The sequence below is a fragment of the Triplophysa dalaica genome, chromosome 12 (assembly GCF_015846415.1).
Source record: "Triplophysa dalaica isolate WHDGS20190420 chromosome 12, ASM1584641v1, whole genome shotgun sequence".
Lineage (NCBI taxonomy): Eukaryota > Metazoa > Chordata > Actinopteri > Cypriniformes > Nemacheilidae > Triplophysa > Triplophysa dalaica.
Window position 1 is genome coordinate 2391972 of NC_079553.1, and position 17589 is coordinate 2409560.

General features: G+C 38.3%; 2 protein-coding genes across 2 annotated transcripts; one reads left to right on the top strand and one right to left on the bottom strand.

Moving 5' to 3' along the window:
* Window positions 1–9: 9 nt before the first annotated feature.
* Window positions 10–11412, bottom strand: kiaa0319 (KIAA0319 ortholog). The gene is given in 20 exon segments (XM_056762085.1): window positions 10–921; window positions 1160–1254; window positions 1667–1757; window positions 1870–1992; window positions 2098–2234; window positions 3393–3552; window positions 3695–3833; window positions 3922–4073; window positions 4707–4855; window positions 5220–5349; window positions 5673–5796; window positions 5941–6169; window positions 6689–6821; window positions 7213–7308; window positions 7634–7732; window positions 8422–8581; window positions 8754–8935; window positions 8938–9468; window positions 9851–10112; window positions 10325–11412. Coding segments are annotated over 19 exon segments (2952 nt in total). The 5' UTR covers window positions 9900–10112; window positions 10325–11412; the 3' UTR covers window positions 10–748.
* A 559-nt stretch (window positions 11413–11971) lies between these two features.
* On the top strand, window positions 11972–16440 carry LOC130433617 (tyrosyl-DNA phosphodiesterase 2). Its single transcript, XM_056763577.1, has 8 exons — window positions 11972–12116; window positions 12332–12449; window positions 12953–13082; window positions 13644–14189; window positions 14352–14443; window positions 15068–15186; window positions 15521–15691; window positions 15819–16440. Exons 3-8 carry the CDS (start codon window positions 13051–13053, stop codon window positions 16095–16097), a joined length of 1239 nt encoding a protein of 412 aa, XP_056619555.1. The 5' UTR covers window positions 11972–12116; window positions 12332–12449; window positions 12953–13050; the 3' UTR covers window positions 16098–16440.
* Window positions 16441–17589: the final 1149 nt, after the last annotated feature.

A 17589-nucleotide genomic window follows, 5' to 3' on the forward strand; every position in this document is an offset into this window, starting at 1 on the left:
GATGCATAGTTGAAGTGCAAAAACAAACCTTTAATTCTGTTACAGACAGTCAACCCACAGATGTTGTCACAAGCACACAGCCACTACAAATAAATATCTCTGTATAGGGCCACAATCTTATTTCTACATTTAAAACTTGACAAAATTTCAACTTGTTAAGAGATATGACAAAATCTGCTTATTGGATAATGTTTGTTCATAAATATCTCTACATTTAAATAAACACTGGGTATAAATAAACATTTATACTCAGTATAAATGGCTTTCTACTGCATGTTCAGTTCAAGCAAACTTTAGATCAGTCATATATCAAACGAGACAAAATAATCCTTGTCAATCAGGCAAATAAATACATAACATTGGTTAATAAATAAATAATTTTGCATAAAGTAAATGGCTTTCTCTGCATCAGTAATATGCAATTTCTCCCCATAGCAAATTAAACTGGATGCGAATCGCTTGCAACACATCACTGAACATACAAGCATTATTAAGTGCATAATAAAGGACATTGTGAATTTAATGCACAGCTCCTAAATTCTAATTTAATATGACATTAGCACTTGAAAATCAAAGTCAAAATGCATCCAGTAAACAAATGGGGATTCATAACAAGACGAATCGCAATCAAAAGTCGGTCAGTTTTGAAAAATTTCAGATGATTTTTCAACAGCACAGTGGAGTTTTCCACCCTGTCCTTGTTTTTAAAAGATCCAAGTCCACCCTGAATTTTTTTTTCACCTGGGACTCAGCCTTCAACAGGGCAGAGGCTGAATGCGTCTCCGTTTCGGACCGCTCCATTGGCTCTGTTCCGGGGTTTACTGCTTCTTGTATAGTTGAAAATGTTTTCCTGTTCGCTGTCCAGCTCTGATTCTGACATCATCAGGCAGGAGTTGTGCTCTGTGCTCTTGTGTTTGATGTCTATAGACGACACAAAAAAATGTGAATGTGATGACTGTTATGGCAAATGTGGGTGTCTTATCTGGCACCCTAGTCGATTTCTTTGAAACATTTTGTCATTTAGTGGATGCATTTATCCAAAAAAAGCCACATCACAAGCGATTTGCCGCCTCAAACAATAGTGGTGAGGGTGAAGCATCTGTCTTCAGTCTGTGCCACAATAAAGGGACGGTGGTGAGAAATTAGATCTGGAACTTACTGTATTTTGGCTGGAGCTCCATTCTCTCCTGCTCGTCCATGTTGTCTAGTATTGTGTACTTGGTTTTCTTCCTTAATTTTGTTCGCCGTCTACCTCTAAAACAACCAAAACAAACATGAGCACAAACACCGGAAGCAGACGAACAAGTGTGCTAATAGTCTTTTACCCGATTAGAGAACAAATAAATGACAAGACAGCAAGTACCCTACGTTTGGAGACATGGATGTTTTCATGGAGCGATACCATTACAAAATATTTCAATAATCTCATTTGATCTAGACAGAAATATACTTAAAAGAAGGGGAACCAAACTTTCAGTGAAGTGTGAAAAACTGCTCATATTTGCTAAGACACCATCTGCAATAAGACATTTCAATACAAACTCAAATATTTCAAATTACATACACTACACATCCATTTTTAGCATCTGATTGGCTCAAATCCCACATCTGAGACCATTGCATGTAATCCACGGTCGATCGATTTGATAAATGAATTATTGATCACCTTTTACAGCAGCAGATGCAAACCCAGCTGACAGACAAGAAGAACATGACTGTCACCAAACAAGAGATGGTGACATACGATACGCTCCAATCTGCAGAAACAAGAGACAGAAGATGAGCTGTCAATCATATATGACTGAATTAGCTTTTATCTGATACAGTACGTTTGTCTCATCCAGTATAGATAAACAGAGACTCGGGTACCGCAGTTGCTCTCGCCGTCGTCAAGGAAACGGCGAATGGGGTTCTCCATCCAGAGGGGGTCACAGGAACAGCTCTTTGTAATGGGGTCACACTGGCCACGTCCAGAACAGAGCAGTAAGCACACTGCATGTATTCAGTAACAGATTGAATGTGAGAGAGGATACCTTTCGTAGGGTTCTGGCGGTACATGAATGTATTGTGAAATCACGATATTGAAAAATAACTCACTGACTGTGTCCACTCGCAGAACCTTGAAGAGTAAGAAGTCAGTCTTCTCGTGTAACAGCTGGTTTCTTAGGAGCCGGGTGAGTTTAGGGCCTGGGATTGTTCCATCGGGACCCTGTACTGATAACCTAAACACTGTGCTAAACACACAAAAACATCTAGATATTCAGGGGCTTCAACTAAACACTGTGTGCTGCAATACAAATATGAGTTCCCAGAAGTTTGATAAATCTAATATTAGATACAATATTAATATTAACAATATTAGATACAGTAGTGGCCGAAAGTGATGTCCGGGGGTCTGTTTTTAGCGCCTCCTCAGATTAGAATACCAAAATCAAGAACCGAAAAAAGTGTGTTTTTTACATTACTTTATATTTACAATCTACATTATTTGTCAAAAAAGCCAAACTATAGCATATCAGGGAATATCAGGTTTTAAATATACAAAAAATGCATAGAAAAACAAAAACTCACAGAAAATATAAGAAAGCATTGAATAAAATTGTATCGGTTACTAATAGTTGGTGATCCTCTTTTGTAGTAAGATTTTGTAGATATCCTCCTGGGAAATCACTCGGTAAGCTTTGTTTACATGTTGTAATTTTTGGCCAATTCTTCTTAAATTCTTTCAAAGCAGCAGCATCGGTTTACACAGTATAAACTGTACAACATGCATAGCCAATTTTTTTATACATCTTTAATAGATATGCACATACAGTATACCAGCTTTCACCACCGATACCTGATGAACACGGAGAAAGATATTTGGAAGAATGCTTATAACCAAACAGATTTTGCCCCCCACTGACTCCCATAGAAGGAAAAATTACTTGTTCTGTTGAAAATAAGAGAAGATATTTTGAAGAATGTTGGACAGCAGTTCTGGGGCACCTTTGAAGAACATTGTATTTTTTCCTACTATGGTAATCAATGCGGGGCAAATATCTTTCTTTGTGTTCATCAGAACAAAGAAATTAATACAGATTTGGAACAACTCGAAGGTGGGTCAATGACAGAATTCAAATTTTTGGGTGAACTATCCCTTTAATATTGTTTCTTAACATTTTCAATATACAAAGCACAAATTCATTACATTTTCCTTTTTATTGACAGTATACTGTATATCGGCCCTGATCAATGGCTATTTTGAGACTATCGACCGATAGTGTGGAAAATTGCTTTGACACAATCACTTCAAGTCACTACTGTATGTCCTTATCAAAACTAATAATAAATAGACAAAAACATGTCTTTATTTTCTATAATAAGTAAAAGGGAAGTCCCGGGTGTCATACCTGATGTCTGACTGGCCATGCAGACCCTTCAGTCCAATGTCTGAATCCAGAACATGCAGAAGAGCAGCCAACTGTCTCACCACTGTGTCCTGCTGCTGCTGACTGACCTGAGCCACGCCCACCAGCAGCTCAAGCTCCACCTCCTCTCGCTCGCGAGGATCTGCACACAAACATCAACAGCATCGAACACACACGCCACTTTTCAAAACCCTCTGTACCAAGAGATGTGACTTGAATTGAAATTTTCTTTGTATATTCTTATCATGATATAGTGAATTATAGATATCCTCTTAGCTGCTTACCGGGACGCACTTCTATGGTAGCTGTGGCCGTGCTTGACCGGCCAATGGCCTCAGTGACCCGGAGTTGAAACAGGTATGTTCCCTCCACCAGGTTGGCCAGGTAAAGAAAGGCCTCTTGATCTGAACCATATAAAACTTCCTACTCTCAAAAGACAGTGAGAGGGAGGGACGGTCAGGTAAAACACAGAGCCACGGATCAGGATATTATAAGTGAATTATTTTCTCACCCCTGCAGCAGGACTCTGTTCATCTCTAACCCAAAGAAAAGACACATTCGCCACTCCGCTGTTGGACACGGAGCCCCGGAGGACCAGTGAGTTGTTGGGTAAAGTCAGGGTGTGGCTGCCGCTAGCATGGGCAACTAGCGGCAGGCTTTTGGCTGTGAATTTAACAAAATACACAATAATAATTACTTATAAAAACAGTCAACATAATAGGGTGACAAATCCAGGGATATGTCTAAAATAAACCGCAAATTTATGCGCATAGGAAGGATAAATATACAGTAGGGTCCCAACGTTTAAATTAAAATGCTTTATACTATGGAAAATCTGCATTTAAATAATAGATCACCCAAAAATGAAAATTCTGTCATCATTTACTAGCATTCGTGTCATTTCCAGCACGTTTGACTTTCTTTCTTATGCATAACAACAAAGAAGATATTTTGAAGAATGTTGATATCCGAACGATGACGGCACCCATTGACTTGCATTGGTTTTGTGTCCACACAATAGAAGTTAATGGGTGCCGATGCTGTTCGGTTAGCAACTTTCTTCGAAATATCTTCTTTTGTGTTCTGCGTAATAAAAAAACTCATACAGGTTTGAAATGACAAGAGGTTGAGTCAATGATGACATCATTTTCATTTAGTCATTTAGCAGACGCTTTTATCCAAAGCGACGCACAAAGTAAGGCAAAACAAAAGAAGCAATTTGTGCGCCAAAATCATTTTTGGGTGAACTATCCCTTTGAGACTGAAGATAGGAGGTAACATGGATTATCTGCTCACCTTCTTTGATAGAGGTGGTCAAAACCGCGCTGTCTGTTTCTCCCTGCTCATCTTTCACTGTCAGCCTGAACTTGTATTTCCCAGCTCTCAGGCCCATTACTATAGCGACAGGTTTGTTGGCATCCTTCACCCTTGAGCCTGGAGGGCCACTTCACCATTATAAGGAGAACGGCATTGGCACATCAATATGATTGACCACACATTTCACTATCAAACACATATTTGACTAACTTGCTTTCAAATAGGTAGAAATGAGCTAGGCTCAAGGCTAATATTATGTTACCAGCTTATGCAAAATGCACAGAAAATTAAATAGAAAAATTAAATTTAAATGGATTCTTTGTATAACATTTACATTTATGCCATTTGGTAGAAGCTTTTATCCAAAGCGACTCACATTGCATTGTATAATACATTTGTTTCTGACTATGTGCAATCCCCTGGGATCAGACCCATGACCTTGCGAGTCAATAACTGAGCCCATAATCACTTGTTCTGCTGGTGTACAGATACCTGAGCATGTCCCATTGGAAGCTGCAGATAGCTTGATCATCTGTGCTGCCACTGCCATTCAATGTGATGGTGGAGACGGGGAGAATGAACTCCGTGTCTGGTCCTGTTATAGCGACCGGTGCCCTGTTTGCTACCCCACAACAGATATATGTTATACACCATCTTCAAACACATTCTAAACAAATGTGTGATTGCTAACGCAAAAAAAAATGTTCCACAGAACAAAAAAGAAGATATTTTGAAGAAAGTCGTAAGCTGGCCCCCAATCACTTGCATTGGTGTTGTGTCCATTCAATAGATGTGAATGGGTTCCAGCGCTTTTCGGTTACCGACTTTGCTCAAAATATCTTCTTTTGTGTTTTGTGTGTGAAAGAAAGGCATAAAGGTTTGAAATTACAAGAGGGTGAGTAAATGATGAAAGAATTTTCACTTTAAGTATATAATCTGTGTTACCAGGCAGCACCGTGACTGAGATGGTATCTGAGCCTTGTTGACCTCTGGTGTCAGTAACTGTGAGCTGAAATGTGTACCGACCCTCCTGGAGGTCAGAAAGCTGCAGGTAGGGTGATCTCACACCCTGAAAACATACAGATAACATCAACATTAACAGTTCACAATAAACATCCACTACACTCACATATACATACAACTGATCAAAAAGCGTAAGAGTGCCCTGGAAGCTGAACACATATGCTCATACGTCTGGATGAAATCTAACTACCTGCATGGTAACCTCTCGGGTCAGGCTGCTGGGATGGAGAGTCCAGAAGAAGCTGATAATTCCATTGTCATCTGTGCTTTGGTTACCCCACAGGGTGAGATGGTTGAGAGGTAGAGTGATGACCTGGTCATGGCCTGCTCCGGCCCGAGGAGGGTCGTCTTTTGGAGTTTTGACCCTTATGGTGGCAGTGGTGGAGTCAGTCAGCCCTTTCGAATCAGAAACTGTCAACCTAATGTAGGCCGAGCAAAAATAAAGTTAATGAGGTCAAGGCAAATAAAAAAAGCCCACCAGAGGCAGACGACAACTTCCGAGACAGCCTAATGTAGGAGGCGAAGAACAGAAATGAACCACATGATCCGACACCAATAGAGTATTTACTGATGATCACCGTTCAATGACATGTAATGTGTTTAAAAGAGTTTTACTCTTATTTCTTACCATGATTTCTATGCCAGACTCATGCCTGTACCAGTCTATATATACAGTAATGTAAAAGGACAGTGAACACCCAAAATGAAAACTTCATAGTCAAACCTGTATTACTTTCTTTTTCTGCAACGCAAAAAGACGACAATTTGAAGAATGATGGTGATGTTGTAAAAACCATTAAAACATTTCTCAAAATATCTTCTTTTGTGTTCCACAGACTCATATACAGGATTTGAATGACATGAGGTTAAACGCACGATGACAGAATTTGTCTTTTTTGGGTGAACTATCACTTTAAAGACCAGATCTAAGCTCTCACCTAAAGGTGTATTCTCCTGGTAAAAGGTTGTGTAGCTGGAGTACAGGTGTGTCAACAGGGCCCTCGGGTTTCCATACAGGGCCGTTCACCTTCTCCCACAGGTAACTGACTATTCCAGCATCATACAAGCTTTCTGGAAACATTCAGGTATATTAGCTTGCGAAATAGTACATTTCAATACTAAATTTGTATATTAGGCGTTGGGGGATAACCTGCTTTGCCACTGAAGTATGTTTGACAAATACCTGGCAAATTGAACTTGTTTTGTGGTAAGACCATGAAAAGAGTTTCGTTGGGTTGGAAAAATCTATTTTGGGTTGTAGTGTATTTTAGCCTTAAGTTTATGTAACTGGTCACAGGACTTAATATGTAAAAGATTTCATACAGTAAATGGGAGAAAAGACTAAATATGTTTGTAATATTTTTTTTATCTTTGTCAAACAAGTTTTATATTTAATATATTAGAAATTAAAGTAAGGTTAACAAGCAAAGAGAGAGAGCAATGGTGAGAAGCTGCTACATACGGCTGGCATTGATGATGAAAACAGCGCCAGGCTGGAGAAACACATCCTGGCTTTTGGGCATTGCGATGGCTTTAGGAGGCATGTTTACATTCACCGCTGTAGAGAAAAGTACATTTATTCATATAGTTTATAAGCCACATGGGTAAATAATGTCAAATCACCAAATATTGTTGCAGAAAAAACTATATGTAACAATAGTTCTGCCAAATTTCAAATAGAATAAGTTTCTAATCACATTAATTTGCAGAAAATGAAAACTAGTCAAAATAACAGAAAAGATGCTCTGTATTGTTTTAATCCTCAAGACCTCAAAGTTAATTTTCACTCTTATGCAATACAACAATAATATATGTACAAGTATTTAGAAAGTCTTTTCATGTGGCTCGTCATGCATAAGATTTTTAGTTTGGTAAAAACACACCTGCAGTATCTTCTGGATTGACTGACGCCGTAAACTCTATGGTGTTTTGAGGCTGCGTCACTTCAGTTGGGTCTCCAATAGACACAGCCAGAGTTTTCACTAAATAATGAGAATAAATCAGTGGAATGAAACCTTTTCATTTGCATTTCATTCATCACGTTTCAGTGCTTTTCAGTGCCAGCACATTAAAGTTCACAAAAAATAAATATTCTGTCATGATTAACTCACCCTCTTGTCATTTCAATCCTGTAAGACATACTTCCGCAGAACACAAAAGAAAATATTTTGAAGAATGTTGGTAACCATTCACTCTCATTTGGTTTTGTATCCATATAATAGAAGCAAATAGGAGCCAGTGCTGGTCGGTTCCCAACTTTCTTCAAAATATTGTATTTTGTGTTCTGCAGATGAAAGAAAGTCTTAAAGGTTTGAAATAGACAAGTAAATGATGGCAGAATATTCATTTTTGGGTGAGCTATCACTTAAAAAAATATAAAAAATAAATGCCTGCTTACTTAAACTTAGATAAACTAAACTTAGCTCTGTACACTGTTGTGGGTTTTGCGAGACATGTTTTTATTGCACTTATGCATTTTGTTGTCCTAATGTTGACCAAATTGCTTCCATTTTTTTACCAATCTTGTAGGTCACTTTGGATAAATGCGTCTGCTAAATGACTAATTGTAAATGCATTATTTCTCAATGGCGCAAAAACAAAAGTAATTGTATCATTGTTAACAAAAGTAAATTTATCATGATTTTTCATTATAAATGTATATGAGCGTTACCTGTACCTGGCTCTTCTGTGATCACAGGTGATGTGGGTTCAGTGCTGGTCTGAGTTGTAAAGAAAGTACCAAGTCTTCTTAACTTCAGAGTCTCTGTGCTGACATATTGCAGCAAGCTGGGCTCAGTAACAGATGAAATGTTGTTGGGGTCTTCTTCAGCCTTCAATAAGAACAGTATCATAGCTTTCACACTTTTCACTCACAAAGTCTGTGCACAAAAACAAGATGATGTGTTCTATATACAGAGATTTCACATTGCAGATTGTATGAGATTGATTAAGAGTTTGGCCAGAGTGCGAGTGCATTCACAAAGGTTTTTAACCAACACTGACCTTCACGACGAGCACAGTAGTTGATAAAGGTGAACCAGTGGGTTCTGCTTCAGTTACAGACAATTTACTTTCATTTCTTAATTCAGGTAAGTGACTTGGGGTCAAGGTGTTGCTTTCGAGAGAGTCCTGCAATGCTGTCAGTCCTCCCTCAACTCTCTCTGTCTCCGTTTGGTTGAATTCTCTTTTCTTTGGACAAGTGGCCATTCATACACTCCTGGGCGTTCTTCCTGTTCTAGCGCTGCACCATCCCCATCTTCAACCCTGTCGACTCTTTTGTCTTCCAAACTTCGAATACTCTCAGCATACTCAGCATCGGTGGAGTCCAAATCCCGAATTCCATCCAGCAAGGCCAGATCCTCCATGGGGTCTTCAGAGCCCCTGTGCCGGGGCAGAGGTCGCCAGTGGTTAGGGAAAGAATCTCCTCGTACTAAGGACTCCAGAACTGAAGTCTGCGGAGTCCCACGTTGCAGGAAGGCAAGGAGAGAGTCAGTACCGGGTCTCTGCTTCGGCTGACAGTTTTCTTTGCGCTGACAACTTAGCACAAAGCAGCGGTGCTCAAAAAACCAGGCCAGGTCACAACCCGGGAGATCACAGCAGGCTCCTGCGCATTGGGCCAAAGATGACACCTCCGGGACCCTCAAAATACTGCTGCTCCTCATCTCTGGGGACACCACACTCTCCGAATAGGTAGCCGCCTGCCAGCACTCTCCTGATGCTGTCAACAACAAATGCAAAATACATAACTGGGGTTGTTAATATAGATCTAGCACAAAAGATGATAATTGTAGTGATCATTAATATATATGGTGAAATGGAGACGCGTGTGATGCTCAATATTCCAAAAGAGAACTTAAACCCAAACTCTGATGGACTTTTTGGAAACACTAAAGGCACTCTTTGCTTAGATATTCCCTCTGGGTCGCATGCACTGAAAGTCAGTTTAGATAAGAGTTTGCTAAATCAAGCACTTATCAGACAGACTGTTGTTAAAAATCACAAATGGGATTGCAAAATTCACTTTAGTTTGTGCATCACAGCTGCATTGACAGATATGATCACAGACACCAGTGCAGACCTGCAAAGTACCGTATCCTCACCTCTGATCCAAAACAGCGACACAAGTGAGAGAATTGGTGAGAAGTTCATGTCGCCTTTTCACAGGGATGCTTTCTGAGAATCATAACCTCTTCAGACACCTCTTCAGGAGAAATACCGAGTTAGAAATCAAAAGCTAGTTTTGAGAACGAATGAAAGACAAATCTGGCAGCATAAAAATTGTAAGAATTTAGGGATTCTGATGATGACCTGGCAACCGCACCTGAGAGCTTTGATACCTCTGGAGGTGTGGGTTATGGGTACCTTATAATGACAAACCTCAAGCAAATTAGTAAACATACTTAAATACACAATTATTCACCCTAAGTTCTGTAGGTTAAAAAAAAGCATCCACTAACCATTAACTGACCAATTGCATTATCTAGCCAACATCATTTAGAATCACTAGCCTTAAACCAAAAAAGCATCAAAACACAAAATCTAAGTGTGTATTGTCAGGTGTAGCAGCTGCGTACCTATGGCACGGGATGCGCTTATTTACGCATCTGTTTCCATGACATCCTCCCTCAGCTTCCGTTCTGCGCATCCATCGCGAAACCGCGCTGGATATATATCGATGATAAATACTGTTGATGTAGTGATAACATTAAGGGTTGGTTATGCTGGCGTGATGTTGCGATGTAAAGCCGATATCACCGACGTGATGTTGTGATGCGGAGAAGCGGGAGAGGGTGTCAGGAGACGGGCAGGGCGCAGAGAGACACGTGATCAGGGAATCATGTGACGTTGCGCATCAGATATCGCAAAGCTATTACATTATTTAGAGTTATGTAATATTCGCCAAAAAAACACGGAATGATAAGTATTCTCCCCTTTTACATAACAACAGTGTCATTTCTCAACAAAGTACAATACTTTATTATTTACACGTAGTACAGAAAAATCAAGGCCGCAGTTTAAGATGGTTGTAGACTTAAAAAACATTCACACATTCAAACATTTAGGTTTAATAATTGCGTTCGCTAATGTGATATAATTTAAGGTAGTTCTACGTGAAAATCACAGAGCTCGTTCACTTTAAAATCTTGGGAAATAACCGGGTTGTTTTAATAACCATGTTGCATGTTATCTATAATGCACGAGGGACGGCATTGTTATTTGTTTCACCATCCCACCGTTGTACTGCTATAATTGTTTTACCGGATTCATAGAATAACATCTTTTATCTTTGATAAATGATGACAGAAAAGCCATTTCTATGGAAGTAAAATAGTGACTAATGTTTTTGAAGCAAAGAGACGTGCTGAAAAGCACTAACTGAAAAAAATGCATTGTTTTAACAGTTCTTGCATTTTAAGGTTCTGCAATTCAATATGGTTGTACATTTAAGCTGTGAATATTTCAAATTGAAACATTTCACACTCGGTATCACCGTTTAAAAATTAAAAAATCTAAATTCACCTTTTAAATTTCATTAAAAAAATTCAACTTGTTTTTAAATACAACCTTTAATATTCGACGGATAATTTTCAGTCCATATTATTTCGATTTAAAAATTCGCTTCCACAAATTCAGCGGTTCAAATTCAGCTTGAAATTCAAAGTTTCACATCCGGGAATCCCAGGAAAAGCAATAGAGCGCCGAATCTACAAATGCATGATCTCTTCCTGCTGCCTGACCGCTTCACCAGCAGGTGGTGTAAGTCGGTTCTGACGTAGATCAAATCAAGAAATGCAGATACTCTTTAAATGTTTGCCACGGAGTCCACTCATCTGCTCGATTAAGTGAATTTAGTTGTTCTCATAGATGGCTTCTTAGGCTTCATCAAGAAAAAAATGAATTTAGATTTTTTAATTTTTAGACAGTGAAACCGAGTGTGAAATTTTTCAATTTGAAATATTCACAGCTTAAATGTACAACCATATTGAATTGCAGAACCTTAAAATGCAAGAACTGTTAATACAATGCATTTTTTTTCAGTTAGTGCTTTTCAGCACGTCTCTTTGCTTCAAACACATTAGTCACTATTTTACTTCCATACATTTCCCCAGTTAAAAATCTATATTTTTTATAGAATATGTAAAAACAAAACTTAGGAACAATACATCGTTGAAACGATGGATATAAAAACTGAATGCCGCATTCAAGCGCTCCAGGCACGTAGGTGTGTCCGCCATCTTGGAACGGTTCACTTACGTCACTCACAGTTGACTACAATGCCCTAACACGGCTCCTTGCAGCCATGGCTGTGAAAACCACGGGGATTTAAATTCCCGAAAAATGGGATAACCTTTCGTTATGTTGTGTGTAAGTATAACAGATATACTGTTTGAGTTTACACAAGAATATTTGTGTTTTCATAATCATACACAGTCAGCTTAATTTTGAGTGTTAACGGACCGGCTCGCACCGTTCCAATACGGAGGACGACATACAAAGGTAAAGCAAAAAGACATTGCTGTGATGTAATTAAGATGTTTTATTATTTTATTGGCTGTGCTGTGGTGGATTTCCATATCAAGTGATCACGTGACACGAGTCAAGTGGGAAATCGAAAGTAAAGACTATACAGCTGTTTTAAGAAGACTTAAATTGCCTTTCTTGAAGAAATAAATCTGTCTGAGACAAGAAAAGTTAACGGTAAGTATCAAATTAATTTGATCGTCGATTCTATAGTAAATATGTTAGATTGTTGTGCCCTTATATTTTGCCATTGTTACCTACTCAGTTCAATTTTAAGTTTATTTTACTTAATTGCGATATCTTTTCATTAAAAGGTAATTCATTAATATAAAATGAATGCATTTTATAGATATATAAAAGCAAAGGATCGCATATACAGCAGCCTATATAAAGCAGTAGCCTACTTGCAGTTTGGTTAATTTAACTTTTATATAAGTGCAACATCACGAAGGCAACATGGCAAAAAGATACATTTAATGAATTTACATAAATATATTATCACATAAAGCCTAAACTAGTTTACGTAAGGTTTTTGATCTAACGCTTAATGTTGACAGTAATGCTGACTTTTTACCCTCTTGCCATATTTACATACAATAACACATGATGTGACGCACAAATGTTTGCATAACGATATCTTTTGTTAACACAACCACGTCATAATAATCACTACTGTACAGGACCAAACCCCGTTCAGAAGACAGAAACCGAACGAGAAGACAAAGGAAAGACAGCAGGGACAACGGATTCAAAACTGATCATATCGTCCCAATTTAAGATGGATGATAAATCAAACCAAGGTTCACCAAGGTAGGAATCCCAGAATTTTAACATAAATAAAAGAGAGTTAGAATATTCTGTAATAGTTCATATGTTTCCTTTGTGATGTTGACTTAGATCTGTCTTAATCTTGGCACTACAGCAACTGTCTATTTTATAATCAATTTAAGGTTTTAAAAACAATGCGTTTTTTAATGATTGTGGTCTAGGGATGGGCAGAAATTAGATTTTGACATAGAGTTTCACGTTATTGCAATTACAATACTAAAATCTGTTATTTTCAAAATTCAAAACTTTTCGACTGGACACAAATAAATTAGATTTTTAACCAACATTCATATAACATATATATCAGTTAAAAATAAAGCCTTTAAATTATAATACTCTTTCAAATAAATATTTTCATCATAGTCGACCTAAACATCAAATATTGCATTACATGACTTAATTATGTATTTTAGTGGTAACACAATTTTAGTGATTGTGAGACTCTTTCAAACCTAGGTATACCTTTAAAGCAGTATTTGGCCTATATTGTGGTCTAACTAAATACATGTGTAATAAATGCTTCTGGTTACATCATTTTGACAGTCACAGCTGCTCAGGAGAGCCACCTGTTGGCACTAAAGGAAATCCTTCAAGTCTTGTGGAAATCAAAGTTAATGGAAAAACTGGAAAGAAGAAAAAGAATAAACGCAGACAAAGGCCGGCATGTCAAAACACAACAGAATCTCTGTGCTCCAGCGTCGAAGTTGAAGATCAGTCTAAGCAGACCAAAAAAAGGTCTGCAAGGTCAAAGCAAGAAAATAGTGCACAGAAAACAGATAGATCGACCCGTGACCAGTCGACCCAAACGGAGTCTCCAGAGTCTGTCCAAACACAGATTGAAACTCCTTCAGATCAGGGTATAAACTCACCAGCAACAGAATCAAAGTCCACCCAAACACTTCGGAGCAGTTTTACCTTACACCAGGCATACTGGGGAAAATCTTCAACTGTTGACGGGTCGGTTGATGAACTGGCACCTCAGTCTAACTCCACTAGCAACCAACTGACTGTGATCTCCTGGAACATTGATGGTCTGGATCTAGAAAATGTTTATTCCAGAAGTAAAGGCCTGCTGTCACACTTAGGAAAGTGAGTGTTCCTTTTCCTCCCATTGTGGTAGGAGAGTAGAGTAAGTTGTGTAAACAATTTTGTTTTAGGTTTCTTATTGTTTCTCTGTTGACAATTTATGAAACACAAAAACCTGTCAGAAGATGTTATAAATGAATTACTGAATTGTCATTTGTAATGCAGGTACCGTGCGGATGTGGTACTGTTGCAGGAGCTGATTCCTCCGTATGTGAATCTTTTACAGAGCATCATGAAAGATTATGAGTTTGTGCTAGGTATGCGTTTATAAAGTTGTACACTCACCTAAAGGATTATTAGGAACACCTGTTCAATTTCTCATTAATGCAATTATGGTGGTGGTGTAATGGTGTGGGGGATGTTTTCTTGGCACACTTTAGGCCCCTTAGTGCCAATTGGGCATCGTTTAAATGCCACGGCCTACCTGAGCAGTGTTTCTGACCATGTCCATCCCTTTATGACCACCATGTACCCATCCTCTGATGGCTACTTCCAGCAGGATAATGCACCATGTCACAAAGCTCCAATCATTTCAGATTGGTTTCTTGAACATGACAATGAGTTCACTGTACTAAAATGGCCCCCACAGTCACCAGATCTCAACCCAATAGAGCATCTTTGGGATGTGGTGGAACGGGAGCTTCGTGCATCCCACAAATCTCCATCAACTGCAAGATGCTATCCTATCAATATGGGCCAACATTTCTAAAGAATGCTTTCCGCACCTTGTTGAATCAAGGCTACGTAGAATAAAGGCAGTTCTGAAGGCGAAAGGGGTTCAAACACAGTATAAGTATGGTGTCATAATAATCCTTTAGGTGAGTGTATACGATTTCAAATAGTCAAATATCACCGCATGAATATCTGATGATGTATTTTAGGCAATCAGGAGGGCTATTTCACTGGGATTTTGCTTAGAAAAGGCAGAGTGCAATTTCTTGAGAGCAACATTGTAAAGTATCCCACCACAGAGATGAACAGAAATCTTCTAATCGCAAATGTAAGTCAGTGTGTATTAGCCCCTTAACGGAACAGTTCACCCAAAAATCAAAACCATGTCATCATTTAATCACCCTCGAGTTGTTCCAAATCTGTATTAATTCCTTCGAACACAGACAAAGATATTTGGAAGAAGGCTTGTAACCATTGACTACCAGTAGGAACATTTTGGGTTGAACTGTTCCTTTAAATCTGTATTGGATGTTGACTGATTGAGAATATGACATTTTTGCATGTGTAAAATCTTTTGAATGATAAAACACAGAAGGGTGCGTTTATGTGAGAATAACCAGGTTTCCATTCTTCTTTTTTCTTCTTTCTTCATGCTTGTTTAGGTGAGCTTTCTTGGTCATCCGTTGTGCATTATGACATCTCACCTGGAAAGCTGCAAGGCTAACTCGCAGGAGCGCTTGAACCAGCTACGCAGAGTCTGGAAATGGATGAAAGAGGCACCGCTGGACCATACGGTTATATTTGGAGGAGATACCAACCTTAGGGATTGGGAGGTTGTGTGTGATGTTTTCAAACCCTTATATTCCTGAAAGGAATCAGAGCTTTCTTATGACCTATATTTGACCTATATTATGTATACATCAAAATCTGGTTTGTAAGTTTGTCTGTTTATTGTGACAGGTGAGAAAGCTTGGGGGGCTTCCTAATGGTATCTTTGATGTGTGGGAGACGTTGGGGGAACCAGAAGAGAGCAGATATACCTGGGACACGTCCATCAATGATAACAAGGAAATACCTAATTCTATACGCATACGATTTGACCGACTTTTCTTCAGGCCTGCAGGTGCTCAGGTGCAGCCTGAAACCATGACTCTGATTGGTCTGGAGAAGCTGAAGTGTGACTATTTCATTAGCGATCACTGGGGCATCCTTTGCACATTTTTATATGGGTCGGCATAGAAACAGTGTGTCACGCAATGATTTTAGTGTTTATGGCCCGAATAACGTTATAACACCTTTTAAACAAGCTATCGCTGATAAACTTGATGATTGACATCATGAGCATTTGAACTCCAGTTTAAAGGATTGCCATATAAACCTAGTATATCTATATGTGGATATTAGTTGATTTTAATTGTATTCAAATAGTAATGTTTCTTTTTGCATGCTACAACACAAAAGAAAGAATGAAATTGCTTTTTTTGTCCACTAGAGGGAGCCCAAAGAACAGCCTGTTATTCCCCTTCAAGCTTCGACCTTAAGGGAATATTAACCAAATAAATGTTTTTATTTTGTTGATCTTCATGCTGGTCAATACTGTTCTTTTCATCATAGTATATGTATAAGTACTATATAGACACTGGTTTAGGATTACTGGCCCAATTTTAAGATCATTGTGTTTCAAAATCATCAATAGTAAGCTGCATATGTTTTGCACCACACAGCCGCAGAATACTTGGCCTAAATCTTATTGGTGACATGGAGCAATCAAGTCTTAATGAATGGATAGGAAATCATTTTTTAGCGAGAAACTGGCAAATACAGCCCGGTTTTATTTGCAGAAATGATTTACAGGACATTCTCTTCCCTACTTAGCTAAACAGAATTGAAATGTGCCGGTGCAGTTAGATGCACATTTTGAGAGGTGCCAGACTGACAACAAAAATGATTCTTTGTCACTGGCAAGGTTTCAGGAATCTGATTAACAAAGAGCCGTCTACCAGCACTCTAAAATGTGATTCGTTGTCTCAACAACCATATTGTATTATGTTAAGCTCCTACTTAGAAATAAACATATTTATAACATTTTTAGCTAACTTTAAATCCTTTGTTCATGCAACACATAAATATAAATGACAAGAAAAGCTCAAAAATATGCATAAAGTGAATGGAAAATTTTGAGTTGTGCAAACTAACCTAACATACATTTCCAGTGCAATGAACTTAATATTATCAGTGCAAATGCTGTGGGGAATACCCATAAGCCCTTGCGTCTTAAAAGTTTGATTATTCATGCTTTTTTCAATAATACACACTTTTGCCATTTATATAGATTTTAATAAGATGTGTAACAAAATATAAGATGTATAGTATTATTGATGTTGTTTTGTTGTGAAGTAAACTATTCAGGTGATTCATGTTTGCGTTGGTAAGTATAGACCCTGTTCAACCCAACGCATCTCTTTTAACCACAATAAGGAAGACACACATCATAAAAACAGTTGTGTGCTTCTGAGGGAAATCATTTAATGACTGACATCAAATCAGTCATCAATTATCTAATAATATATGTTATGATATATTTCACTATGCTATATGAACATTAAGGTAAATTAATTAAATATTTTAGGACAGCCACATGAGCAGTTGATTGAACTTGTGCTACGTCGTAAGTAAAGGTCAAGTGAACTCATATATTTGTGTAAACGCAACAAAGATTTTCTTGTTATCT

Coding starts and splice junctions, on each gene's coding strand:
- LOC130433617 (XM_056763577.1), top strand. CDS start 13,051: ATGGATGATAAATCAAACCAAGGTTCACCAAG. Junction 13,083..13,643: donor TCAAACCAAGGTTCACCAAG/GTAGGAATCCCA, acceptor TCATTTTGACAG/TCACAGCTGCTCAGGAGAGC. Junction 14,444..15,067: donor AGATTATGAGTTTGTGCTAG/GTATGCGTTTAT, acceptor GATGTATTTTAG/GCAATCAGGAGGGCTATTTC.